Source organism: Eumetopias jubatus, unplaced genomic scaffold, assembly GCF_037043125.1.
Source record: "Eumetopias jubatus isolate StellerSeaLion01/CBP00866 unplaced genomic scaffold, mEumJub1_p1.0 scaffold_11, whole genome shotgun sequence".
NCBI classification, from domain to species: domain Eukaryota; kingdom Metazoa; phylum Chordata; class Mammalia; order Carnivora; family Otariidae; genus Eumetopias; species Eumetopias jubatus.
The window spans coordinates 337230-363392 of NW_028274817.1; the positions used below are offsets into that span (position 1 = coordinate 337230).

Genomic DNA, 26163 nt, shown 5'->3' on the forward strand with positions numbered 1-26163 from the left:
CCTACCCTGGCACACACTTCCCAAAGCCTTCGGGGAATAGCTGCCCGAGGGAGGCTGGCCTTACACAGAAATGAGGGGCCCCCGACCTGCTGGCCCCAGAAGAGGGGGCCCCCGGCAGGAATCAGAAGAGAGGGTATAGCCTCCCACCCCCGAGGGCTGACTCTCCCTGGAGCTGGAGCTGGAGTAGGGGATTAGGCCAGCAGGGGATGAAAGAAGGAAGAGCGGGCTGCACAGGGCGAGGGTCAGCCCCTCGTCGGCACTGGGAACTGGAGGTCACTGTTTCCTTACCTTTCTTATCCTTCTTCTCCTCTTCCTCTCCACCGGCTCCGAGCAAGGTAAAGATGATGCCTGTCTGGGAGTTCACACCAACGGCAGTCACCACCATTCTTCCCGAACCTTCCATGACATGAGTACCTGGCAACACAGAGGAACCAAGACGGACATTTGCACCTCTGGTGGGAGGCATGCTGAACACCTACAGGTTCTCTTGCAGGAATCCCAGAAGCAGGGACTCGGTGTCTGGAGGCCCCCGGAAGCTATGTTGACCCTAAGCCTAGGCTGAGGCCTCGCAGGGCCCACCTGGGGCCTCCAGCCTCTCTGTCCTGTTTCATGCTGCATTTGCCACTGGGATAAACACCGCGCTAAGCCAAAGCCTTCTGGAAAGGGAACACGACCCCCACTGGCTCTTCTTGGGTGTCTGGGCCGGGGAGGAGCACAGGCACTATGTTGACCCCTCTGGGGGGGCTTTTGGCAGGATATCAGGGGCCCTTCGGGGCTCGGAGTACCCATTTCCTTTCCCAGTGGCTGAGCTACCACTGTCATGCCTCCCACGGGCTGCTCTGGCCTCTTGGGGGGCAAAATCTTCAGACTCTCTGACCAGAAGGGCTACTCAGGAGGCCCCTGGTTGAGGGGATGGCCAGTCCAAGCGGCCTCCAAGGCTCTTCAGGGCTGAGCTGGTCCAGGGGGCGGTGTCAGCCTGCGTCCTGGCCCCCCCCACAGCCTGGCTAGCGCCCTGAGGCCTCACCTGAGAGCAGCATGGGGTCTTTGTCGGCTGATTTGCGCACGTGGTCTGACTCGCCTGTCAGGGAGCTCTCATCGATCTTAAGGTCATTGCCTTGGATGAGCACGCCGTCAGCAGGTAGCAGGTCTCCTAAGGCCAGCCAGGCGGCCGGAACCACAGGCTGTGGGTCCAGGCAGCCTTCCTCCCTGCTGCCTCCCCCCTGCCCCAGGAGAGGTCTCGAACCTAGGGTGTGGGGCCCTCTTCTTTCAGTCTCCTCCTTTCTGGGGAGGATTCACCCACCCCAGCCTTGTCATCCTGCCCTCCTGGGGCTCTGTCTCCAGCCTGAGCCCCAACCTTCAGCCCCTGCGCAGCAACCCCCCCCCCCCCCGCCCCGTAGGTGAAGGCCCACATGCTCCTGGGGCGAGGCGGTGGGGAGGCCTGCACTGGGTGCACTCACCGTACTTGACCTGGGCAATGTCTCCCACCACCAGTGCGGCCACGGGGACCTGCAGCAGCTGGCCATCCCGGATGACGGAGAACCTCTGTTCCTGCTCGATGCGGCTCTGCAGGCCCCGGAACTGCCTCTCCTTGCTCCAGTCATTGAAGGCCGTGACCAGCACCACGCAGGTGACCGACAACAGGATGGCGGCTCCCTCGATCCAGCCTGCCTCGGCCTCCCCTTCGTCTTCTGCCCCAGCTGACACATTCCCGCATGCTGGGCCCGAGGACAGCAGGGGAGGATGGGGTGGCAGCAGAGTCACGCCGTTGCCCCTTGGCTCAGGTCCCGTTCCGTCCCTCCTGTCGGGCCCGCCCCTGCTCACCTTCGCTCTCCTCCCCTGGCGGCGCATAGAAGGAAAGGCCCAGGGAGACAATGGCGGCCACCTCCAGGATGATCAGGGTCACGTCCTGCAGGGCCTCCCACACCAGCTGCAGGAAGGTCTTGGGCTGCTTGGGAGGGATAAAGTTCTGCCCATAGATCTGCCTGCGCTTCTCCAAGTCATTGGCATTGTTGGCCAGGCCTGTGTGGTGCAGGGGCGGAGAGCAGGGACACGAAGGGGATGGGAGAGCAGCCGCGCGAGGCCCTGCCCCTCCCTGCCCTGCTCGGCCACAGCGCCCGCCCCGCCCTCCGGCCTGAAAGCCCCCGGAAGGCCAACCTGCCCTGGCCTGGACGACTCTCTGCCACCACACAGCGCACGGCCCTGGGGGGCCCCTGGTGGGCCGAAGGGCCGGGTCCTCCCCCGGATAGGCCCAGGGACGTCCATGGGCTACGCTGAGTCCCTTCAAAGGGCAGGTGGGGAGGAATGCAGTAACACCCAACATGGGGGGGTGGGCAGAGGGGACCCAGCCGGGCCAGGGATGGCCAAGTGTCATCTGGAGACAGGAGAAGAGACTGCCAAGGTTCTCCCACGGGTGCAGGGCTTGGTACGAGACTGGGCTGGAGGGCACAGGGGCTGTGAGTGGGCCGACGTGCTCGTACCATCCCTCCAGGGTCCAGAGGAGGAAACTGAGGCCAGGGAGGGAAAGGGCCTCCTCGTACCCATGAGTTGGAGCTCTTGTGAGCAGCCCAGGACTCCTCTGCTACCCTGTGCACCTGACCCCAGGTCAGGACGAGAGCAGCCTCACAGATGCTAAGCCACCAAGAGGGTGGCGTGGTCAAACTGTGTGTGTGGGACACAGAGCCTTTATCATCTGACAGGACCTGGGGGAGGGTCGGCTCTAGCAGCCCAAAGACCTTGTCCATTTCGCCCACGCTGCTGAGCACGGGCCTGGCACCCACGGCACTTAGGAGCTGCATAGGAACTATCCCCAGCCCTGTGTTCTCAGGGCCCGTGCTCCAGAGACAGCTGGCTCCTTCCTAACGCTTTCCCTACACCCCACAGCGGTGCCAACCTTGAGCTCTGAGCTGGGGGTCACAGTGAAGGGCAGGGATGGGACGTGGGTCCCCATAGGAGCTGCATACATGGCAGTTGGTGAACCATCTATAAGGTCAATGGGATTGTCAGTGATTCATGCTGAGGCCGCGCTGTCCCCTGGCCACCAGGCAGAGGACAAGGACGCTGAAGGATGAGGAAGCCAGTCCCACCGGGGACCCCTTGTGGCCGGAGCAGATGAAGCACGGTGAAGGAGGGCTGAGGGGTTGACAGGGGCCTGACCAAATAGTTTCAGAGCCCTGGGAGGCCCCCTCCACATCCCAGACAAGCTACTGGGTCGAGGCTGGGACAAAGGACTCAGAATCAACACCCACAAAGGGGTGAGCTCTGGCATTTGGAAGCTGGGCCCTTACCTTACTTCTCATTCTTGGGACAACCCCACTTCCTACCCAGGCCTGCACCAAAGCCTGCTGGGCCTCTGCCTCTAGAGCACGAGTCCCCTCAGCCCCATGCCTGAAGCTACCAGAAGCTTCTCTGTGGGACTGACATGCAGGCCACCTCCTTCCAAGGCCAGATACCCACTTGGCCACCTACCCCTGAGGCCGGCAGACGGGACACAGTCCCCTGGGCCCGCCCTCAGCCCTCAGCCCTCAGGATGCGCCTTCCTTCTAGACCTGTCCCTCAAGTGTCCAGCCCCACACTGACACCTAGTGGACAGATGGTGGCCTGCGGTTCCCAGTCACCGCCAACTCCTTTGGCCTCCTGAGGGGGCAGGGAGCAAGCCGGGAGGGCAGATGGGGGGTCGGGGTTCCCAGCCTATGGGGTGCTCCCAGCTGGCTTGGGGAAGGCCCACAGGACCTGGCCCCCAGGCGACTTGAGAGCAAGGAAGTGCTAAGTGGAGCGCGGAAGGACTTGGGAGGAAGGACGGTGGGTGTCCACTAGGCAGGGAAATATGGCTTTGGGGGAGGGGCAGGGCGGGGCCCACCTGAGGTGGAAGGCCTGACAAGAGCCAAAGCCCACCGCCGGCACAGGCCTGGCCCATCTCCCCAGCTGGGCGATGATCACACACCCTGTGCCCCCCACCTAGCCGAGCTGCAGCTGTCCCTGCCCTTCTCCCCCGGGGCCTCATGGTGCCTGGGCCCTGCCGGGGCTCAAGTTTCTGGAGACTGCAACTTTCCAGTTGGGTGTCTGGGAGAAGCTCAGGACCTCAGGTCCTAGGGGCTGGGGTCCTAACTGAGGGCTTGTGCCCCACTCCTGACTGAGGCCTGTTGTCTTTAAGCTATAAGACAGATGACATGTGGGGTCAGTACTAGGGAGGCACTTGAACCCTGGCCCTCCCAGACACTCAGCATTTCCACAATCCCTGCCTGAGAAAGGGCAAGGGTCCCCGTGGCACCGTAAGTCTGCATCCTGCCTGCCTCACCCCCACATGCAAGCTTATCCCCAAGGGAAGCCAGGCCCTTGGGGCCCCTTCCCCAGGAGTGCGCTGGCTCCATTCCTTCCTCCCTCTCTCCCTCCCTCCCACCGTCAGCCTGTTCCTTGGCCTTGAGTTGCCCTTGATGCTCTAGCAGTGCTTCTCTCTCCCTTGGCCTACACCAGCCCGAGGCTGTGGCCTTCCTGTCGGGCTCTGGGGTCTCGACAGCTGCTCAGGTACTCATGTGGGGGCCGGAAGGTAGCTGCAGTCCCTCTCGTTTCAAGCATGTGCCTGAGCAGCAGGCCCCCAACAGTGGCCCAGGTCCAAAGTGCTGGGGCAGGGGCCGGCTGGTTGGCATGGACACAGATGAGCGCCCTACCCAGAGCAGAGGCCAGATGCCATCAGAATTGGATTAGGACCACATCGTGCGGTTCCCGGATAATCCGTGCTCTCCTTTCCATGACTCCTGGTAAAGGTCAGACAGGGGAAGGGCGGGGACCTGGGCCCCGCCAGTGGGCTTACCGCTGCACTGAGCTTGGCCCAAGACCCAGGTTCCCTGGCCTCTGGAATCCCCCAGTACACCATGCACCTCCCCGGACTCCCCACCCTCCCCAGAGCACCAATCTGCCAGCACACCTTGGCAGGGGATTGATGTGGGGCCTGGGGTGCAGCTTTGGGAGGGGCCCAAAGCTGAGGCCACTGTGTCGGGGCAGGAGCGGGGCCATCTGGGTGAGCACTCCAGGGCCAAGTTAGCAGGTGTGCTGGGGGCCAGGGCTCCTGGGCTTAGAAAGGGGAGGGGTAGTCCTCACAGTGCTCATTCTTCAGGAGGCAGATCAGGCCTGGCTGGCTCTCTCTGTTGCGGCCTGGCCACCCACCTGGGCACTTGCCCTTCTCCATGCCCGCCCCTCCACAGGCACCGGGCAAGCTCCAGAGCCGCTGTGGCCGAATCAGGCAAGGTTCCCAGGGGCCTTGACATTTTAAATATTTAACAAGGCCTGACAGGCAGAGGAAAGAACTGCCAGCTGAAGCCCATCTGCTTCCTTTTATCTGGGAGAGGCCAGAGCCCTTGTGGCTAAATGGCCCTCCACCCCAGCCTCCCCCCTAGCCCCAAATCCTGGTGGGGGGGGGGTAAGGAGGAGCGAAGGAGAGAGATCCCTCTGGCCCTGAGCCAAGCCATCTGCCCCGATAACACAACACAGCAGGCTGGGTCCCTTTAGAGCACAGAGCAAGAGAGACCCAGGTCACCCTGGGAAGGCCACTTAGGCTTGGAGTTCCTGACCTGGCTGGGTGGGCACCCTCTCACTCAGCCCTTGGGCCCACCACATCCTGGGTGGGCCATCTCCACCCCCTGCTGCAGCCCATGTGCCCCCCACAGATGGATGGGGCCAGGGAGCTGAGGACAAGGGTGATGGCCAGAGCCCTGGGTAGACAAGGGTGTGACAGCTGAGATGCGAGCTGATGAGATCAATCAGCGCGGGCTCAGAACAGGCCTGTTCCTGCCAGGGAGGTGCCAGCTGGGCCAGAAAACCCTCGAACTCCTGGAATCTGGGGCCAAGCCTGGCTCCTGGTGGTCCCAGCCTCCCAGCAGACCCAGCAGGCAGGACTGGGGAAGGCTGGCACAGGGCAGGGCAGAGTTTTGCCTCCAGAGCCGGGGGAAAGGGCTACAGGTCAGAGGCAGGGACCCAAGATGGCAGTCGGACCTCTACCTCTGGAACCTTCTAGAGGACGCTCCTCAGCCTCCCTAAGGCTCCCTGCAGCAGCTCTCCTCAGATCTATACTGCCTCAGGCTTGCACTTCTCTGGGACGGCCTGTGGCCAGTGGCACCTCCACTCAGCACTCTGCTCCCCTCGCTTTCCGGAGAGCGGCTCCCTGCAACCCAAGCCCTCAGAGGGCCTGTGTCCTGAACATCTGCCTCCTCTTCCTGGACATAGGGCTGAGCACACACGGAACCTGGGACATACAGACAGGGGCCCTGCCTTCCTCCTCCTCTGTGCTGGGAGGCTGTCCCACCCCGTTGCTCAGAAGAGCTTCTGGGGTTTCAGCTGGCGGCCCAGCCCGCAGGTGCATGCCGACACCGTGCGGTCCTCTCCCTTCCCCTTCTCTGTTGCTCCATTTCTGTTTAATCCAAAGAGGCGAGAGCAGGGAGCTGCTGATTATGGAGGGGATCGGGCCACAGCTCCTCGAGGACCCCACGTTACCCAGAGGATGACCTCCTCACCGCACACAGAGTCAAGAGTGCCTCTAGGAAGCGGCTGCAGTAGCACCGCCCAGCCCTTGACCAGGCCTTCCCTGGGGGGTACGGAACATCTTCAGGATGCCCCTTGAAGCCTGGGGGGGTGTCAGATGGCCCATGACCCTACATCCCTGGCGCACATGCGGCCTTACCCTCTGTGGGCGAGGTCTTCAGCCTCCTGCAGAGCCCGCTGACATCCCCGTAGGCTTCCTGGACCTTTTGCAGCGCCTCAGCTCCTCGGAGCTCCATGAGGGAACGCAGCTCAGCCAGTGTGCACCCAAAGCCGCCTGCGTGGGGGGCCTCCCGCGGCTGCTGGGGTTTGGGGTGGAACTCGATGGAACTGTTGGCCATGTCGCCCATCCTGCCTGCCGTGCTGGGAGGACAGGGTGCCCAACCTCTTCACAGGTGCAGCCTCGGCTCGGGGCAGGTGGCCACCGGAGGCCCCTGTGCCTGGGTGAGGTGTAGTGGAGGGAGCTGCAGCGGGGAAGTGGCTGAGTATGGACACCTGGGGAGAGGTGAGAAGAAGCCAGGGGCAAAGTTGAGACAAAACCAAGGCCCACTCTTCCAGAACATTCTCTGCAGATCTGCACTCAGTCTGAGCCATGAGTTGCCGATTGCAAAATTCACCTCCGAGCCTGGGCCAGTGGCCCTCATTCCCTGCCAGGCCCACCTGCCAGGCCATCCCCTAGTCCTGCCCAGCATGAGCACCCAAGGCAGGAGGACTTGCTGAGGTGGGGAAGGGGGAAGCGTTACTGTCTCCTGGAAGGGATCGGCTGCTGCCAGCACCAGCCCAGCCCAGCTGGGATGTGGAGGCTCTAACTGCCTCGCAATCTGTCTAGGAACCCACAGTGAAGCAGAGGCGATGTGTCGGGGCTGAATGGTGGCATGGGTGGGTGGGTCCTCTGTGCCACAATTCTCCCCACGTCCGTGCCCCACCTTGAGTGAAAGCTCGTCCACTCCATCGCACTCCCTGCTCTTGCCTGATTAGGACCGGCCCACCGTGGTGGGCATGCTATAAATCCCCCCCCCCCCGCGCGGTGGTGGCGGCGGCGGTGGTGGCGGCAGCGGTCTTCTGGCTCAGCCTCTGTGGCTCACGGTTTCAGGCTCGGGCTGCACGGGGGTCCGGGGAGCAGGCCAAGCCATGGACAGGGCCAGCTGGGAGCCAGGTCAAGGCTTAGTGTGCAGGGTGTCTCTGCTGCCCTGAGGGCACCTGGGGGGCTGGGGCAAGGAAGGGAGGTGGCCTGGAGGGAGGGAGTAAGGAGGGAGAAGGAGGGCAGAAGCGGGAAGGGAGAGAGGGAATGGGGGGAAGGAGGGGAAAAAGGGAGGAGAAGGGGAGAGGTGGCGGGGTGGGGGGGCACATAGGAGAAAGCAGAAAGCAGCCACAGGTCACTGGCGACTCCCCATCACCCTGCCCCACGGCACGGTGCCATCTGCTCTCCCTCGTACCCTTCTGCCCTCCAGATGATGGATTCAGGAGCTGCCCAGCACATACACAGATACTGAGAGCATGAGTGGAAGCACCCCCAAAGGTCAAACTCCCATGATTGAACTAGTCTCGGTGCACATGGCCTTGGCCTTCATGGCAGCAAGAGGCCTCCTGACGGCATGGCTCAGTTGGGACCAGTCCTTTGCCTTTGGGGGGGCTTTGGGCTCAGAAGGATCTTCTTGGAAGCAGAACTTGGCCGCTGATCCAGGTTTCTGATTAGAACTATCCATGGGAACACAATAGCCCCGAGCCCTGTGGCCTTTGCTCTCGGGAGAGCGCCCGCCTCTTCCTCGGAGCCCAGCAGACTCAGCAGCAGGGCTGCGCCACAGCCCGCAGGGGACAAGACCAGGGCCTCTGGGAGAAAAGGGCCATTCCCCTATGCCTACAGCCCCGAGGGGCCTCAGAACACATAGGGGCCTTAGTTCCTCTGGATGCTGGCCCTGTGTTGTCAAGAAAAAGCACACGTACCTAGGGCAGCTCCCGCCCCTGAAGTCTGGGACGCAGAGAGGCACCCCAGAAAATGCCCATCTAAAGCGGTCCACATTTTATAAGTTTGGGCACCTAAGTGTTACTCCTCTAGACTCTTTCCACATGGAGCAGGCTTCACTGCCAGAAGATGTGGGAACAAAATGGTAGACAAGAGAATGCACTGTCCTCTCCACTCCCACGCAACTTCCCACTGCCCGTCCTTTTAGTTTGCCATCTGACAAATCCTTACTGAGCATCTACTATGTGCCCGCACTGGCCGTCCGTGCTGGCGACAGAGAGGTGACAGGATTGAATGGATTCTTGTGCTCTCTGGCTGGGAGATGCGTACCCAGCAGGTGAGAGAGTTGATGGAGAATATGGTTTCACTGGGGGCGGGGGTCAGGGAAGGCCTCTTGGAAGGGGCACATTTGAGAAAAGTGAGCCATTCTTCCGGAAGGAAGAGTGCTCTGAGACTAGGGAGAAGGCAGGTAACGGGACAGGGTGGTGGGAGCGAGGGGCCCCAAGTGACATGGGCCATCACCAAGCAGAAGGCTGCTGGGTGAGGACAGACTGGAGGGGCAGAAGCCAGCACGTGAGGGAGGGGCTGCAATCAGTCGGTGGGCCATCCTGTCCGCGGCGGTGAGGGCAGAGGCGACGCAGGTCAGCCCTGAGCTCAGGGATGTGTGGAGCCTCAGCGCGCCCGGAACTTGAAGGAAGTGAAGCTTTCATTTTCATGGCGTGTAAGGCAGAGTAGGCTCTCTCCGGGGTGCTCTGTGAAAGCACCCCACTCACCTGGGTGGGTGCAGTAGGAGTCACAGTCCAGTTCGCTGGCCCAGGAAACAGAGGCCATTTCCGGAGGCACACTGGAGGCCGCAATGGCAACTTCTGACCTCCCTAGATGGCCTTGCCTGTTGCCCCCGCCAGGTTCCTTCCCCCACTCCAGACTCTTGCTCGGGACGGTGCCCCGGCTGGGTGTCCCTTCTCCCCGCCTTTCTCTCACCCAGCTGTCATGCCTCTCCCTTCCCAGTACGAGGCAACCTGGGGGAAACTCGCAGTGTTGGGCTCCGTGTCCCCCTTGGCCGCTGGACAGGAGGGACAGGGTCTGGTTTCAGCCCCCCAGCAGGCACAGATCCCTCTGTGAGTAGGCCCCAGGCAGACAGGGCTGCTGAGAGAAGACCAACCAATGGGCTGTGTGAGGTGTGAGTGCAGGTGGGGGTGGGGGGGTGGGGGGCATTTAGCAAAGCTGTGAGGCAATTGTCCCCGAGCAGAGTCCCCATGCCATGTCAGCCCCAGCCGGTGGGCTCCTCCTCCCAGGCTGAGGGGAATGGCCCGGCACCCACACTGGCCTGCATTCCGGACCTTCCACTTCGGCCCCAGGGGCCAGCTATGTGCCTGCATGGCTCCCACAGAGCTGCCTAGGGCCTCCCCGGGGTTCCTTCTAAAAGGGAAGCCAGATGAATGATTTTGTTCCTTTGGAACCTTTTATCTTTTTGGCCTCTACACCCACTTGGAGAAGGCTCGGTTGGAAGGTGCCCAACTCCACCCAGGTGGCATTCGAGGGCTCCAGGGGGTGACAGAGTGAATGGTCCAGAGTTGGGTGGGCTCAGGGGCAGATGCTGGGAGACAGCAGTGCATCCTGGTGGAGGTGACACCTTCATACACCTGCTGACACCCGCGGCACAGCCCTCTCCCCCCCCACCCCCACAAAACAGGGCCCACTGAAGGTGAGCTCTGTCCTCCCCTCCTGTTCCCTACTCCTGCCCCCAGTGTGGCCCTGCCCTCGATTAAGCAACAGCAGTGGCCCAGACAGCCGCACAAGGTCCTTGAGCTGCTCCTAATTGGTGTGCTGTCATCACTGCGGCCTACTGGGCCTGTGGTGACTCATGGTAAGGGAACTGGGCAGGGAGGCAAGGCCTGACCTTCCGTGGGACACACGGCACTCCTGCCCCCACCACTGCCTCTCAGCTGGCCCTGCCGCTCCTCTGCACTTCCGTATCCCCTGGCGCCCCGCCTGCAGCTGGGGCCTGTTCCCTCTACCTCAGCCACCACCAAACAGGCCCCATGTCTCCATCTACCACCTCACCGGTTTCCGTCACCACCCTGCTCTGGGTCACCACTTCCCCTGGTTCAGGTGCTGCCACTCTCCCTGCCTCCAAACTGCACTGGCTTCTGGAAAGCCACACGTCCTGTTCCCACCGGTACCGCACACTGGTGTGCCCGTGGCACCACGCGCATTGCCCCAGCGCACGGCCTTGCCGGCCCCAAGCGCTCCAGACGTACCCTGCCCCACACACCCTTCTGTCCTCTCTCCACCCGATGACCTCTGACAAATTTGAGTGGCAATTCAAGTGGAACTTTCTCCACCAAGTCTCTGCCAAAATTGATCGCTGCTGAGTCTGTAATCTGGCGACCGTCCCTATTCCAATCTGCTCAGCGTTGCAGTGACCTGTGAGCATGTCTTGCCACTCTCGGGGTCGCAAGCCTTTTGAGATAAATGGTTATTGAACTGGCAAGAAGTCCACCGCACGGTCAGCCCTGGGTGGGGATGGGGGTCTGGAGGAGTGAGTGACCAGGGGCCTGGCTGGCCAAGGAAGAGCTGGGAGCCTTTTTTTTTTTTTTTTTTTAAATGGGGGATCGCCATCCTCGAGAGCACGAGGGAGGGCACGGGTATGAAGGGCAGGTCACTCTCAGTGTGCCCCGGGGCTTCACCCAGGTCTGGAGGGCCCCCCTCTAGTCAAAGACTGCTCATGCTAACCTTCTTCATCTTCATTCACTCTATAGGCAACCGGGCAGACAGGAGCCGTCAGTTAAATCAAAGTCTATCTTGCGTGACTGTCGGCTGCTGTAGAGACCAGATGGCATATACTATTGTTTTTCTGGGTTCTCTGTAAGCCTCGGCAATTGCCTCCCTCATTCTGAATAAGGACCGTAGCCATCACTGGAATGGCCAAGAACAGAAATGACCGGGCCTATCAGTTCTGCAGGCCTGACAGAGACTTTATGGCCTGGGCTGGCTGCCTAGAACGGTCTGTAGGCACTAAAAGTGCAGGGAACGTACCATCTTGGTACTCTTTCATCTTTCAGACCTTAATTGGCTTAATTGAATTACAAACCTCCACAGAGAGGGACTCACGCCTTCTGATATTTGCTCCATCCTGGCACAAGGTGGCCAGCACCACAGAGATCTGTGTCAGGTCCCCTGGCCTGCCTCACCCCTGCCCTGTGAATTTCAGCAGGGTGCTGCCAGAGTGCTGCAGGTCACCCAAGTTCAGGCCCGTCACACAACTGCCACCCTGACACCTCCTGTCCCCAGGCCCAGTGACTTGTCCCCTCTGTTCCTGCCCCGCCGCCCGGCCACTTCTAATCAGGCTCTGGGGGATCTCCCCGCACCTCTAACCTAATCTGCCTGGATCTCCCCCTTTGCCTCCTTGACCTCCTCTACCAAGGCCCTGGGCAGCCCACTGCCCACTAGGAAACCAGGAGCTTCCTGAATGAGGTGGGGGCACCTGTGCTCCCAGGCTCCCTTCTCTGGGGACCTCACTCCAGATGCTTCCCTCACTGTGCCTCATAGTCAAGGGGCAAGAACACAGCTGTCCATTTCACAGATGAAGAAACTGAGGCTCAGGGAGGCTCAGTGATCCCAGACCTCCTGGCCCTGCTTTTCGTGCTCCTGAGGAGGGTCATGACACCTGGAGCAGCTTAGCCCCTTGGCTGCCAGGAGAGAGAAGCCTTGTGCTCCCTCAGGGGGCCTGGTCCCATGCTCTACCCAGCTGCCTACTCCGTGTGGGCTGCCCACCCTCACTTTGACAAAGGGGACAAGGAATGGAGAATAAAATCCCGCAAGTCAGAGGTGGCAATGCATCAGAATTCAGCCCGTTCTCAACGGTGGCAACACCGTTCCCCTGCAGCCACCGACCACTACCACCAGTGTGCAATTGTTGGGTCGGAGTGGGCATGTGTCCCCAGGTTGGATGGAGCCTGGCTGGCAGCACCGAAGCCAGGAAGTCCCAGCTCTCTGCGTCACTTCCAAGTCACAGTGCCCTCAGCCCTGGGGTCAGTAAACTGGTGACAAGAACATTCTCCCTGTGCTTGCCCAAGGCAAGAAAGGCGCAGGATCCAGCATAGCCAAGTCACGTCTGAGGCAGGGTCGGAGGCAAGGGATGTGGGCCTGAGGGCCCACCTGGGCATATGCCCTCCATCACTGCCCTCCTTGAGGCACACTGCCCATCGGCAACTCCCGACAGACCCACCGAGAAGGGATGCCTTCCAGAAGGATCCATGGCTCAGCAATGTGACTCACTGTGGGGATTCCTTGAAAAAACTGTCCCCTCCTCTGTCCACCTCCCGGCACCTGGAGCCCAGGCCAGGCCCTACAGAACTGAGAGAGGAAGAGCAAGACCTCCCCCCACCGCCCCCAAGGCTGGCCCAGGCCTCCCTCACACCTGCAGATGCGGGGTGTGGCCAGCTGGGAGCAGGGGGGCAGGGGGTGCAGGGGCCCTCCGGAAACGCCCCTGGCAGAGCCCTGCCCTCTCCGGGGCCTGGTTTTAATCTCAGGCAGGTGCGGATGTGGCCGGGCACCCCTTTAATCCCTGACTTCTCACGCCACCCCCTCCCTTGCCAGGCCCTCTCCCTACCGCCCAGCCCCTGCCCCTCCCCTCTGCTTGACACACCTTGGCTCTCCCAGGATGAGCCCTGCATTCAGCTGAGGAGGGAGGGAGCAAGCGTGGGGGGCGGGGGGAGCCGAGGCAGAGAACAGCCTCATTAATATTTCAGAGGCACCGTCACTGCAGCTCCTGGGCCCTCACAGCTCCACCACTTGTGCTAGCTGAGGGAGGAGGATGGGAAGAAAGAAGGAAATAAAACAGAGAAAACAGATTTAAAGGGACAGTCCCCCCTCCGTTCCTTCCTCCCCCTTGTTCCTGGTACAATCTGTGCACACACCAAGCAGGTCTCACGGGGAACAGCTTTGGGCAAAAACAATAAGAGCAGAAAAGGGCCGCCCCCCCCGCCCCCCCGCCGCCGCCAGCCCTGCGGCACCCTCTCCCCAAACTCACGCACACACGCCCGGTCCACCGCCGGTCCATCGGTCCACGGCCCTCTGCCCTTGCAGGGCTGCCCCTAGGGAGGGCCTGTCATGGGGCAACCAGGCCACTAGGGCCACCTCGGGGACTCCCTGGGGGCTGCCAGCAAGGGCAAAGGATGCTTCCCATCCCGTGCCTGGTCCAGACTCGAAGGACCATCTGAGGCCAGCAGAAAGATAGATGCACAGACTCCAGGCATTGGAAGTCCTTGCTAATTAGAGCCCAGCCAAGGAGGATTCTGGAACCCGGAGAAACACAAGTCTAGATTCCCGGAGGTGGCAGGGACGTGGGGTTTACCTGATTCAGGCCCTGCCTACAGGTGGGTGGACTTCTATAGTACCCCTGGCTACCTCATAGCCCAGTACTTGAATCTAGATCAGTGGATGCCAGACGTGTAGGGGCCCCCTTTCCACCAGGGGACTTTAAAAAAAAATGCCTAGTCCCAGTCGGAGCTTCATAGTCAGAAGAGGGTGGCTGTGTGAGTCTGCAAAGCCATCTGCCCGGGGATCCCAGGGCCCAGCCAGCTTTGATGCCCCACATTTGCCTGCCTTCAGTGGCTCCAGGGAGGGCCCGGAATTCTCCAGTTAAAGCAAGCCCCAAGGGACAATGTAAAATGGTGCAGCTGTGATGGAAAACAGTATGGCAACTCCCCAAAGAATGAAACACAGAACTTCATATCTGGGTCTGGACCTAAAAGAAGTGAAAGCAGGGGGTTGAAGAGAGATTTGCACACCCATGTTCGTAGCAGCATGGTTCCCAATAGCTAAAAGGGAGAAGCAGCCCCAAGGGCCCATCGAGGGATGAATGGAAAAGCTAAATGTGGTCTATCCACGCAGCGGAATGTTCTTCAGTCTTCAAAAGGAGGGACATTTAGGCACCTGCTACAACACGGGTGAAGCTGGAAGACATTCCGCTGAGTGAGGGAAGCCAGACACGAAAGGACAGACGCTGTAGGAGTCCCACCTCTACGAGGTGCCCAGAGCAGTCAGATGCAGGAAGTGGGAGCCGGGGCGGGGGTGCTGGGGGGGAGACGGAGGGGGCGTCCGTGTCTAATGGGGGCAGAGTTTCAGTTTGGGACGATGGGCAGGTTCTGGGGAAGGATGGAGGGGTTGGCTGCACAAAATAGGAATGTTCTTAATGCCACAGAGCTGTACGCTTACAAATTGTTAAGATGGTAAATTTGATGTTCTCTGTATTCAACCACAATCGAGAAACCAAACAGGTCTCACCGCCCCTTTTGCTCTGTGTCCAGTGATTGCAGGTACCCCGCTGCTTTGACTGACGGTGAGCCCGTGGTTCTGCCCATGGAAATTGTAACTTTCAGGAGCATCCCCTATCTGAAATGGAAACCTAAGTAGACCACTCTCCACTTGCCCTACCCCCCGCCCCCCCCGCCCCCCCCGCCCCCCCCCGCCCCCGCCCATGCGCTCGGTGACCTCTGGCACCACCCACATCCTGCCTCAGCTATTAGGCGGCAGAGATGCAGAGACGCTGGGAAGCTGGGCTCGCTGGTGACTCCTGCCAACGGCTCTTGCCCTTCTACCCGGAAGAAGCGTGGTCGCACTTCCCACGTGCATTTCCTCAGAGGCGCCGGCCCCACCCTGTCCTCAGAAGAGACCAGAAGGGAGCCAGAACACTTGGGGAAGGCCTGGCCTCCACATCTGCATTCTGCTTATATAAGGTGGCTTTAGGAAGTGCTAACGAACCCCCAGGAGGCTGTGGCAGAGACTTGCTAGATATTCCCTGATTTCTGTGCCTCTTTCCCAACGTTGTATTTTAATTTTTAATCAGGCATCTTGTCATCCAGCAAAATGACTACATTCTCCTAACTCTGGTGCAGCTACATGTGACACTATGTCCTGGCCAATGGGATTCAAGCAAAGGGACAGGGACACAGCTTACTCTTGGACTACACTTGGGACAGCACATGGGGCAGAGGGGGATAGGGCCAACTTCAGGGTTGTGTCCTTAAAGGGAAGGAATGCCACCAGTTGCTTGCCTCGCCCGCCATGCCCCCCCGAAATCTCCACGACCTAACAAAGGCCGACACTTCCATGGGCTCCCTGGGACGCGTGATGAGCCGGAGCTGGGCTCCCTCTCCTCTGTGTATTGGACACTGTGCTGGAAGTTCTAGCCAAAGCAGCGGACAGAACTGTGAAAGGACTGAGAGAGACAGAGTAACAATCTGGTCACAGGCGATGCCAAGGCCCTGGGGTACGCGAAACATGGCTCTCCATGCTGGACCGAGTTACGCTGCAACTGATTTGCTCTGTGCTACCGGCCCCACTTTAGGGCTGAGGCTGCTGAGGCACAGAGAGGTTGAAGAGCTCACTCAAGGTCACACAGCCGGCAAGGGGCAGAGGCAAACATGAACTCCAGAGAATTCTACATTGCTCCTCTGCCAAGTGACTGCCCAGGAAACCCCAGAAAAGCAATAAACACATGATTAAAACCAATTAAAAGAGTTCAACAAAGTGGCTAGACAGGAACTCTGTCCCCATAAACCTCAGGTCTTGGGAGTGCAGCCACTGGAGTCAGGCCTGGCCGTCCCAGTCGGCTCAAGGCACTCAACCTCTCTGGGTCTCCACTCTTGCATCTGGGAGAAGGATTATTGTTCCTGCTGGCTGGGTTGGTGTGAGCTCTGAGGACAGGGTGCCACCATGCCTGCATAACTAGCAAGGTCCCCAGGGTGCCTGCTTCCCCAGAGGGAAGATGAGGAAGGGAATGCCCCTTGTTGAGTCCTCCATCTGCCACGCCCACCTGCCCTCCACCTGCCCCGAAGCCCTGAGCTCTCTCTCTGAGCCCATCTGGACCCCAGAATTCGTAGGTCAGAGCCAGACTCCACTAGTGAGGCCAGGACATTCTGCTTGGTCAGCGGCTGACCCTATGCAATGTTCGGAGGCTTCCCCTTTTCTGGGGCCATCCTCAAGCTGGCCAGGGCCACGAATCCCTCCTGGAGAATGCTAGACACTGTGGGGACAGCTGGCTCCCCAGGATGCTTCTGGAGAGAAGTCCACACTCCCACAAGGGTGCCTCTCAGAGCACCAGGTGCCCCTGGGTCCCAGAGGGAAACCGGAAGCCCCTTTTTGGCTGGGGCCTTGAAGTGTCATTATGGGGGTCACAACACTACCCTGGGGAAGGCGGCCATTTGTTTCCTGCCAGAGAAGGCGAGAGCTGGAAAGGAGAGTGCGAGAGAGCAGGAGAGGAGAGCTGATGGGCAGGAAGCATAATGACACTAATTATCCAATTACGGCGGCGGGCTGTTCAGGAGAGAACTGCATTGCAGCAGGGAGCCCGAGCCAGCCGCCCCTTCCCCCCATGCTCGTGGTCTGGCACACTGTGGCCCGGGCCCCTCCTGCTTTATCCCACGAGCAGTTGGTGGGTAGTGAGGTCCCGCGCCTGGCCCGCAGGGCGCAGAGCAGGGCCTGACCTGTGGTCTCAGGAGTGGCAGGCGGGAGGGGACCCTGCAACACCATGGCTGCTGGCCCCTGGGGCATGCCTCCAGCCCCCAGAGGGGCAGAGAAAATACATGTGGGGTCTTGGGAAGTAGCAGAACCCCGTCCTCTAGGCTTTCATAGAGGACGCAGGGACAGAATGAGGGGTGTTCAATCCCAATCCTCCCCCAAGTCTCCCCAGCTCTGTCTGCGGTACCACACTGGCTGCCCCCCACCAGCTTCCCATCCCCAAAGCCAGCTGCAAGCCCCTAGAAGCACCCAAGGCCTAGACAGGTAATTAGGGAAATTATAGGCAGCTGACGGCCACGTGCCACCGCAGTCCCAGGGGGGACTAGACAAGGGGATAGGCTCCATAGGGGCCCCATCGTGGGTCCTGGTGGGGAGAGGATCTGGTTTCTGGAAACAGGCTGAAGCCCTTGGGAAGACAGGCCTGGGAAGACTCACTGGGTCAACGTCAGGGGCCAGGAGGCCCATCAGGGAAGGAGACCCTCTTCCCTGTGGCCAGTAAGAGTCTGGAAGACCAGGCGCTGGTGGGGGATGGGAGATGTGTGGGCAAACTTAGGCTCCACCCTTGTAGGACCCAACTTGGCTGGAGGTTAGAGCCAGGTCCATAGAGCCAACACGACATGGAGAAAGAGCTGACCAGGACCCTCACCATATGGGGAACTTAGGTGCAGGTCACTCCAAGCACTTAGGAAAGACCTTAGCCTTGGCCATTCCTTTGGGAGGGGAGTGGCAAGGGTACGGGGTGAAGCAGAGAAGACGTCTTCAGACTAAAGATGGGAATTGAGTCTAGCTGGCCTTCTGCGACCCAGACACGAAAGCTGCTCGCACCACCTTTCCCGGCTAACTTTGGAGGAGTACCTGTGGACAAATGCGCTGATAGAGGAGAGAGTGACGGAAAGGGAGGGCTATCTGCGAGGCTTCCAGGCTTGGCTCTAGCCCCCTTACGAACCCCGCCCAGTGACTCTGGCAGGACCTGAAGGTCACCAAGGGCCTGGCTGCCATCTCCTGAAAGGTCAAGCCCAGCCAGGTCCTGCAAGCCTATTTCTGGCAGAGGACCCCAGCACACAAAGCCAGAAGGCATTTCCTGCAGAGCCCTGAGAGGACACCCCAAGGATCTTGCAGGCCCAGGAGGTGCTGAGAGGGACGGAAGGGTGGTACCGAGACAGGAGGGCCCCTCTTGTGTTGGGACGCCTCGACTGTGACAACAATGTGGTGGGGTCTGAGTGTCCCCCCTCAGCATACCCCACACCACAGCCCATCGGCCGAGGAACTGGGGGCCACGGGAAGGAGGAACCAGGTGGGGTGGGGGGCACCCTGCACTGGCCTGTGCCTGTGCCCATGCCCCACACTCCTGTCCTGCTGCAGGTGTTGGGCCAATCAGGTATGAGTCTTCCTCTGACCGTGGGGGCCGCCCCACTCACGGGGCAGTGCTCAGGGACCCCAGCAGCCCGAGGAGCCCAGACTGCCTGTCCCTGGACCGAGTGCCTCCCTCCTAGGCCTGTGGCTCCAAGCCAAGATGGGTAATTCGGCCCCTGAGTTCTCCCAGGAGGACCAGAGCTGAAGCCCATTGAGGGGAGGGGTGTCAGGGAAGGTCCCCTGGCGTGGCAGGTGGTGGCACCAACGTGGCCCGGGACACATTCGCCCACGCTGTGCACCCAGGGCGCCGAGCACTTTCTGCCAGGCTGGTCGACTGTGGAGAAGGGTCCTCCCTGCCCGGTCACATCCCATGCCACCATCAAGGCCCGTGCCAGCGATCGTGCAGACGGTGGGTCAGCAGAGAGCCAGCGGCTCCACGCGCCTCGACCCCGGTTCAGGGTTTGCGCCAAAACGGCAGCGTGCAGGGGCCCCCAGGGTCGGGATGGTTCAGGGACTGGCAGTGTTCCCAGGCCGCTTAGGGGGAGAACGGACTGCGGTGGCTCTTTTGAATACTCCTGCATCTGGGGCAAGCCAGAGACATGACTCCCGAAGAAAAGCAAAAAGACCCAGAGCCCTGTCGTCTGAGTCCCGAGTCCCAGCAGCCCGGGCGAGGGCGGCCCGCAGTGATTCCCACATCTCTGTCCCTTCCTGGCTTGTCAGCTTTGTGTTTCTGTTTCTTAATCAGGAGGCTCTGGTGCTCCTGGGCTGTCTGGCCACACCCGCCTCCCCCCTCCCCGTGTGTCTCTGTGAGGAAGACCCACAGTGTCTGTGGAGAGCAAAAGAGGTCTGTTTTGCTTTAAGACTACTAAGGTGTGACCTGTAGGTCAGGTATTAAAAGATACAAGGTGTGAGCCCACAGACAGGTCCACAGAATGGGACAGACAGCTCAGAAACAGGCCCCACTCCACATCAGAATCCATCTCGACTAAGGAAGCATCACACAGTAGCTGGGGGACAAATCATCTGGTAAAAGAAATGGGGATGATGGGTTGGCCCTCAGGAAAACAACGTACCTTAGATCCTCACCTCATATTATTTCCCAAGATAGATTTCCTTTGGCTGAAACAGGGTTTAGTAAACTATGGCCCAAGGGCCAAATCTGGCAGCCAAATGTTTTTGTGAATAAAGTTTTATTGGCCCACAGCCATGCCCATTCATTTCTGTCCTGTCTGCATTTGGGACAGAGACTGTGTGGCCTGCAAAGGGGAAGATATTTACTATCTGACCCTTTGTAGAAAAAGCTCGCCCACCCCTGAATTAAATGGTTAAACATCTTAAAAATGTAACTACACACACGAGCGCGCGCACACACACACACACACACACACACACACACACTCCATGCACTCACACGCAGGGCAAACCCAGAAATGGACAGCTCTCAGATTTTGTAAGGGATTTTGTAAGCCCAGAAGCAATGGAAGAAATCACAAAAACATGTGACATAGAAAGTGTTTATCTTGCACATGAAAAAATTCAAAGGCAAAGAACAAAGAAGTTTCAAAATCACTTGCAACAAGTATGCTAAACTGTCAATATCATTCACGTGTAAAGTTCATCCAACCCCACAAGAAAAACACTAGGGTGTCAATAAATAAAGGCAAGGAAAAGACAGATCACTGAAAGAGAGAGAGAGAGAGAGAGAGAGAATTAAAAGAAACACGTGGGGAAATGCTCACTCTCATGAGCAATTAAAGAAATAGATACTGAAGTAGATATTTTGGACCTAGATATTTATGCCAGGTTGTTTGACTATAATATCTAATGCTGGCAAGCCTTCAGTGAGCCAGTCTTTCGGATGTACTGAGGAGCCCTTCTGGAGAACAATTTGGCAGAATGAGCTTCTGTCTGGGCACTCTCTCCTCGGGACAGGATGAGCATTACCCACCAAGATGCTCAGCAGAGCCTCATGTATGACAGCAAAACGGATCCGACTGCCTGGATCTCCACAAATAGCCAAATAATTAAGCGAATTATAATCTCTTGAGAGAATATTATTCAGCCATTAAAAATTGTAATTACAGCCCTGAGGACTGCCTTAATACATCCTGGGTGCTGGATAAATTCGTAGTTCCTTCTTCGCACAGTTCAAGTTCTTTCTTGATTTTTGCAATAGGCACTTACTGCTTTCAAAATCTTAAAAAAGTTAAACTGTATCTATTTTGAAAAATTCATTTAGGAAGGGATTATATTAATAAAGAAAATGCTTATGTGAAGTAAAAAATAGATTACACAATTGTGCCCATGGTATAATTACAGTAATGTGAAAATAAACGGCCTATGCTAAGAAAGCGGAGTGGGAACCAGTCCAATAGGATGGAAACACTGGTTTGCATTCTGGTGATAGGATGGTGGGGGTTCCTACGTCTTCTACTTCTCTGTGTTTTATGAGTCTTCTATAAAGAGCATGCATGTTAAGAGCATTATTTTTAAATGGAAAGAAATAAATGTTATTATTTTTTTAAACCCAAGAACCTTGCCCATCTGTGCAGAGCTGCTTGGCCCCGCCGGCCATGTTCCAGGTGAGCGAGCTGGAGGCACATGGCAGGAGCCTAATCAGAATGGAGCAGGGCCAGATCCACACTTGCCCCAAGCTAGTGTGTGCCAGGGCCTCGTGGAGGTCTGCTCCCAGAATGAGGCGCTCTCTCGCCATGTTTGTGGGGGCACCTGGGCCAGCCCTTCGCAATGGTGGCAAAGGCTCCCAGACTCTCAGGCTGGGGACAGGCAGGCTGCCCGGAGGCGTCCACACCCACTGGACCCACTCCCCTCCAAGGAGTCATGGGGGGATGGATAGGCAGGGCAGTGAGCTCAGGGTCCGGGTGTCTGCACTGGCTCTGAAGTGGTGCTATGTGACAGAAACTTCTGGAGTGACGGAAATGTTCTGTCTCTGCCCTGTCTGATACAGTAGCCACCAGCCACGGGTGTCTATGGAGCACTTGAAATGTGGCTAGTGAGACCGAGAAACCGAATTTTAAATTTTGCTTAATTTTATTTAAATCACCACTTGGGGCTAGTGGTTACTTCATTAGACTGCGAGGCTCCAGACGGGGTCTCAAGATTGCTGCTGCAGGAAAGAAGTTCTCATTGGAATAAAGGGGCTCCCTTTTACTGAGGGACCTATGTACAGAACCCGAAGCAGGCTCAGGACCACTTCAACTAGGGCGCTCCCTGATAACACTGACCTAGCCCCCCATCCGCCCAACTCTGATTTCAACCCAAGTCTCTGGAAACTTCTTGTGCTCCAAGTCCCCTGACAGTCCCCAGAGGTGGGAATCAGGAGAAATCTCCGGCCCTTTCCTCCCACCTGGACCTTTCCCCTTCATCCTGTAGCTCTGGTTCGTTGGGTTCTGCCACCTACTCAGCTGTGTGACCTCGATTTCTTCCCCTTCCCAACACTGGCAACCCAGGACACTCAGCCTTTACTCCTGCATCTGAGATCCTCTTTCCCTCCATCCTGGTGACGTGTGAGCTCAGATCCCGCTCTCCAGGCGGTACCCCAGGCCACCTTCCAGCACCTCCCACCCAACAGAAGGTGCATAGGCAGGGGAGGGCTTTCCAGCCAGGTGCCACTTGGCCTGGCTTCTGCCAGCTTAGGCAGGGCAGGGAAGAGAGGAGCAGTGAGGAGCCAGAGCCCCAGCTAAAGAAGTGGCCTTCTGGGAAATGATGGGGTTGGAGAGGAGACATCTGCACATTCCAGGTCTCTGCCTGCCCTTCCCAGCAAAGATACAGCCAGAACCTGGATGCTGGGCCCATCTCAGAGATGGCACTGGTGAGGTTCCTGGGCAGCACACCATCAGATTTGAGCATCTGCTTTTGGTGCCACAGCCCCGGTCCCCATCTACCAGCTGCCATTTACACACACCGAGACTGCTCCTTTGTAGAGGTGACCCGAAGGGGCCACGCAGACTTACTGAGGAGTAGATCATTCCCCAACTTGCCTTGGATCAGTATCAATCCATGGTTTGTCCATTTCTCTCAGTGGGTAGATGGGGGCACAGTCGGCTCAGCTTCTGAGCTGCAGGGTCTTCCCAGGGCTAGAAGTGCCCTCGATAATTAGCTCATGTGTACAACTAATGGCCTGCCTTCCAATCTTGGTTTTGCCACCTGCTGGCTGCGTGACCTTGGGCAAGTTGCCTAACCTCTCTGGGCCTCAATCTCCTCACCTGCAAAATGGGGATAGTAATGGCCTTGGCTTGATTTGGTTGTTGTTTCAACGAAGTGAGGGAATATCGTGAAGCACTGAGAAGAACCGTGCCTGGCACATGAGGAGTGCCATTATTGTTACTGTCATTACCGACATTATTTAATGTGCTCATAACCTCTGATGGAGACAGCAGCCCTCAGTTTAAAATTGGAAGGAGGGAGTGCAATGAGCATAGCCCACATACGTGCCTACAACTGATCCGTAAGTGGGAGGAGGAAGCTGGGCCTGGCTTTGCTGGCTTCAAGAGAACCAGCTGAAGCTCAGCTCTCAAGGCCCCCAGGGATCCAGGGCACTCTTGTCCTGTCCACCGGGAAGGCAAGGGGCCCCTCTCTATAAGCCACGCTGGGGGAGGCGGAGGGACCGAAGCTGACCCCAGCACCCTTGGCTGCCTTCCTGGGCTGGGAGAAGATGTTCTGGGATGGAGTCAGGCTCACTGACTCAGGGCCTGGCCTCTCCCCACTCGCTCACAAATGATTCAACCTCCAAAGCTCCGGCTCAGAATCCTGAAATGTCAGCAGAGTCTCGGAGACCCACCCCTACCCTCCCCAGGCCTGGAGCAGGGAAGGGACTTGGCCAAGGTCACAAAGACCATCAGGCCCGGAGCTGGCACCAAAATAGAGCTCCTGGCTAGGCCGAGACACCCCCTACCAGCCTTCTTTGCCCCTCAGGGTCCTGCTGCAGCATCTCAGCTGCTCGTGGCTCTCTCCCCAGTGCACTCTTACCCTCGGGGGCTTCCTTCCCCAAGGGATGGCTTTCCTTCTGGCTCTGCGCAAAGCCCCCTCCCACGCCACCCCAGTTCCATCTGCCTGCGTTACCCTCCCCCCCAACACACATACACTTCTGTGCCAGAGCTGCCTGCCCCTTCGCTCAAACCACCTGGCAGCGCTGGGCAGGGCCCAGGTTGATTTGATCAAGACTAGCTGTGTCCTTGGCCGTCTCTCTCCCCCAGGCCAACAGCAGGGACAATCAATGCCCTGGGACCGAAACTGCCCAGCCCCTTCCAGTTGGCTCGCTCTCCAGGGCCCAGCTCCACCCGCGGACACTCTGCCAGCCTCTTGTCTGTGGGCCGGTTCTGGTAGGGGCTCCCAGCGCCCTGCTCACGAGCCACATGGCCTTGGTTTCCTGGGGGCAGTGCAGAGAGTGGCTTGCATGTGGTGTTGACCGAGAGATTCAGCCTGGGGGGCCCAGGGACCTGCTCAGAGTGGTGCTCCTGGAAGTGTCCCCAGCCCTCCACCCATCCAGGCAACGTAGGGCCAAGTCCCTTCCCCTCTCGAGGCCTCAATTATTCCAACTGAAAAATGGGAATGAAGAGCCCAGCCTTGCCTCCCTCATCGGGTGATTCTGCAGATTCAGTGAGGTCAAGGTCGTGAATGTGCCACACAGAAACCTGTGCCCACTCGGAGTCAGGCCTGTGCCGGGCACTCAAGTGCTCCCTGCCTTAAAATGCTCACAGACTAGTGAAGGGTGATGGCGGTGAAGGGGGCACAGAGCTACCGGGTGAATGAGGGGGATGCCTTCCAGGCTGGGAGCCCGGGGAGATTGGGATGGCCAGGGTCAAGGCTGGACTCGACCCTGTGGCCAGCAGGGACCCACTTTAGGTCCAAGGCTCAATGACCTCATCTCGGAGATACTGAGTGCACCCACTTACCTGCCTGGCCCCGGGGAGTGTCAAGCTCCTAGCTGAGGGATGCTGGCCCTGCCCTGCCCCTTGAGGGAGTGTTTCCACACATTCTTCCCACCCCTCACCAGTCCTCACCCCAAGACTCCCTACATATCAGCCTGGGCCATGCCTCTACTCTGCCTGCCACCCCTCCTGTGCTGGCCAGCTGCTAAGCCTGTGGGGGCCAGCAGAAGGAAAGGGACCAGGTCCTAGAGAGAGAATCTGACTGTCCAAGGCGGAGACCCAGGGCTCCCTCCTTTGGGAGATGCCACACCAGCCTCCAAATTCCAGAATCCTAAACCCAGAGAACACTGAGGCCCCACAGGAGAAGCCATCTGGCCAAGGTCACACAGGTGAGGAGGGGGAGGACAGCTGTGCGAGGAGGGATGGAAAAGCAGTTACCCAAGTGTGGCCTGGGAGGCTTGTTGTTGGCGCTGCCCGGGCCAGTGGCGGGGTCTGCCGGGCAGCTGTGCGGGTGTGCGGGGGACAGTGTGGGAACGCGTGAGGGTTTCTCAGTGTGTTGGGGGAAGATGACACAGTGTGGGGGCGCGGGGGGGGGGAGGTGGTGTCAAGAGACTCCGGGAAGGTGCGTGCAGCGCAACCTGGCTCTAGCCCAGGCCCCCCGCGCCCAGGCTGTGCCCGCCCAGGACCCCGCCCGCAGCCCCCCGCGGCCTTCCCCCCTCCACCGCGCAGATGCGCGTGCGCGCGGGATGCGGGGCGCGGGGCGCGGGGCGCGGGGTGCGGGGCGCTGCCCGCCGGCCCAGGGCCCCCGGGGTGACGCGCGGCGCCGCAAGGACACGCAGGCCGGACGCGGGGCGCAGGTGCCGTGGGCGGGGACCCGCGTCCCCCCACCTGCCGGCCGCGCCACCTGCTGGGCCGCCCGCCCCGCCCGCCCCTGCCTGCGCGCCCCAGGCACCACTTACCCGGTCCTGGGCACGGCCGACGCTGCGGCCTCGGCTCCAGCGGCTGCTGTCGCTGCAGGCGGGCGCCCGGCGGGCAACGATCCGCTCCAAGGACGGAAAGGCCCGGGCACAGGGCGGCCTGGCCGGAGGCGCCGGGCGCGACCCTCCGCGGCAGGCGAGAGCTGCGGCCGAGTGCTCCCCACGCTCCGCACCGGCGGCGGCGGGCGACGCGGCGCGCTCGGCTCCAGCCGCAGCTCTGAGCGCGGAGGGAGGGAGGGAGGAGGGAGGGAGGGAGGGGAGGGAGGCAGAGCGCGGGGGGGGGGGGGGGAGGGGGGGAGGAGGAGAAGGGAGGAGGGAGCGGGCGCGGGGGGCGGCGCGCGGCGCGGGGGCCGCGGGGCTCCAGAGCCACTCTCCTGGCGCGCGCCCTTCTGTCCCCCAGGATGCGCGGGGGGTGCCTGTCCTTCCTGGTCTGCCAGGGCCCCCGGAGGGCGCTAGCGGATGAGAGGTGGGCTTGGCTGGAAACCTGGGGGACCTGGCACCTGGAGCACGGAGAAAGAGCGATGAGCATGTGACTGGGCCACCCGACCGCTGCTGGGTCCTCGCAAATGGAGTGTGGGGCTGGGTTGCTGATTGGTAGCCTGGGGTTCCTGGGCCCCTGTGGTTTCCCAGGGGGTCGTGATACTCTTGGAACTGCCTGCTGTTGGGAGTATGACACCTAAAAGCGTCTTTGGGAAGGAGACTGGAGCTTATGACAGATTTTCAAAGTTGGTGACCCCAAAAGGTTATCACAAAAACACCATAACACAGGACACAGAGCTACTGCACACAGGTGGACACCCAGAGACAGACGCACAGGGACCCATACATTCCAGACACAAGTGGAGACAGACCCACAGACAAACCCCAAAGCAGAGAAGACCCACACTCACCAACACACGTAGGTGCATCCATGGACAGAGACCGAGTC

General features: G+C 59.6%; 1 protein-coding gene across 2 annotated transcripts in view; it reads right to left on the minus strand.

The window, feature by feature from the left end:
* ATP2B3 (ATPase plasma membrane Ca2+ transporting 3) overlaps positions 1-25358 on the minus strand; it is a 63767-nt gene extending 38409 nt beyond the window's left edge. For both annotated transcript variants that reach the window (XM_028094347.2, XM_028094349.2), the window contains exons 1-6: positions 25218-25358; positions 6671-7023; positions 1822-2019; positions 1458-1715; positions 1025-1150; positions 289-414 (exon numbers count right to left, since the gene is read on the minus strand). In XM_028094347.2, the coding sequence (XP_027950148.2) occupies positions 289-414; positions 1025-1150; positions 1458-1715; positions 1822-2019; positions 6671-6878 (916 nt within the window). In that variant the 5' untranslated portion in view covers positions 6879-7023; positions 25218-25358. The remainder of the gene's footprint in view (positions 1-288; positions 415-1024; positions 1151-1457; positions 1716-1821; positions 2020-6670; positions 7024-25217) is intronic.
* Positions 25359-26163: the final 805 nt, after the last annotated feature.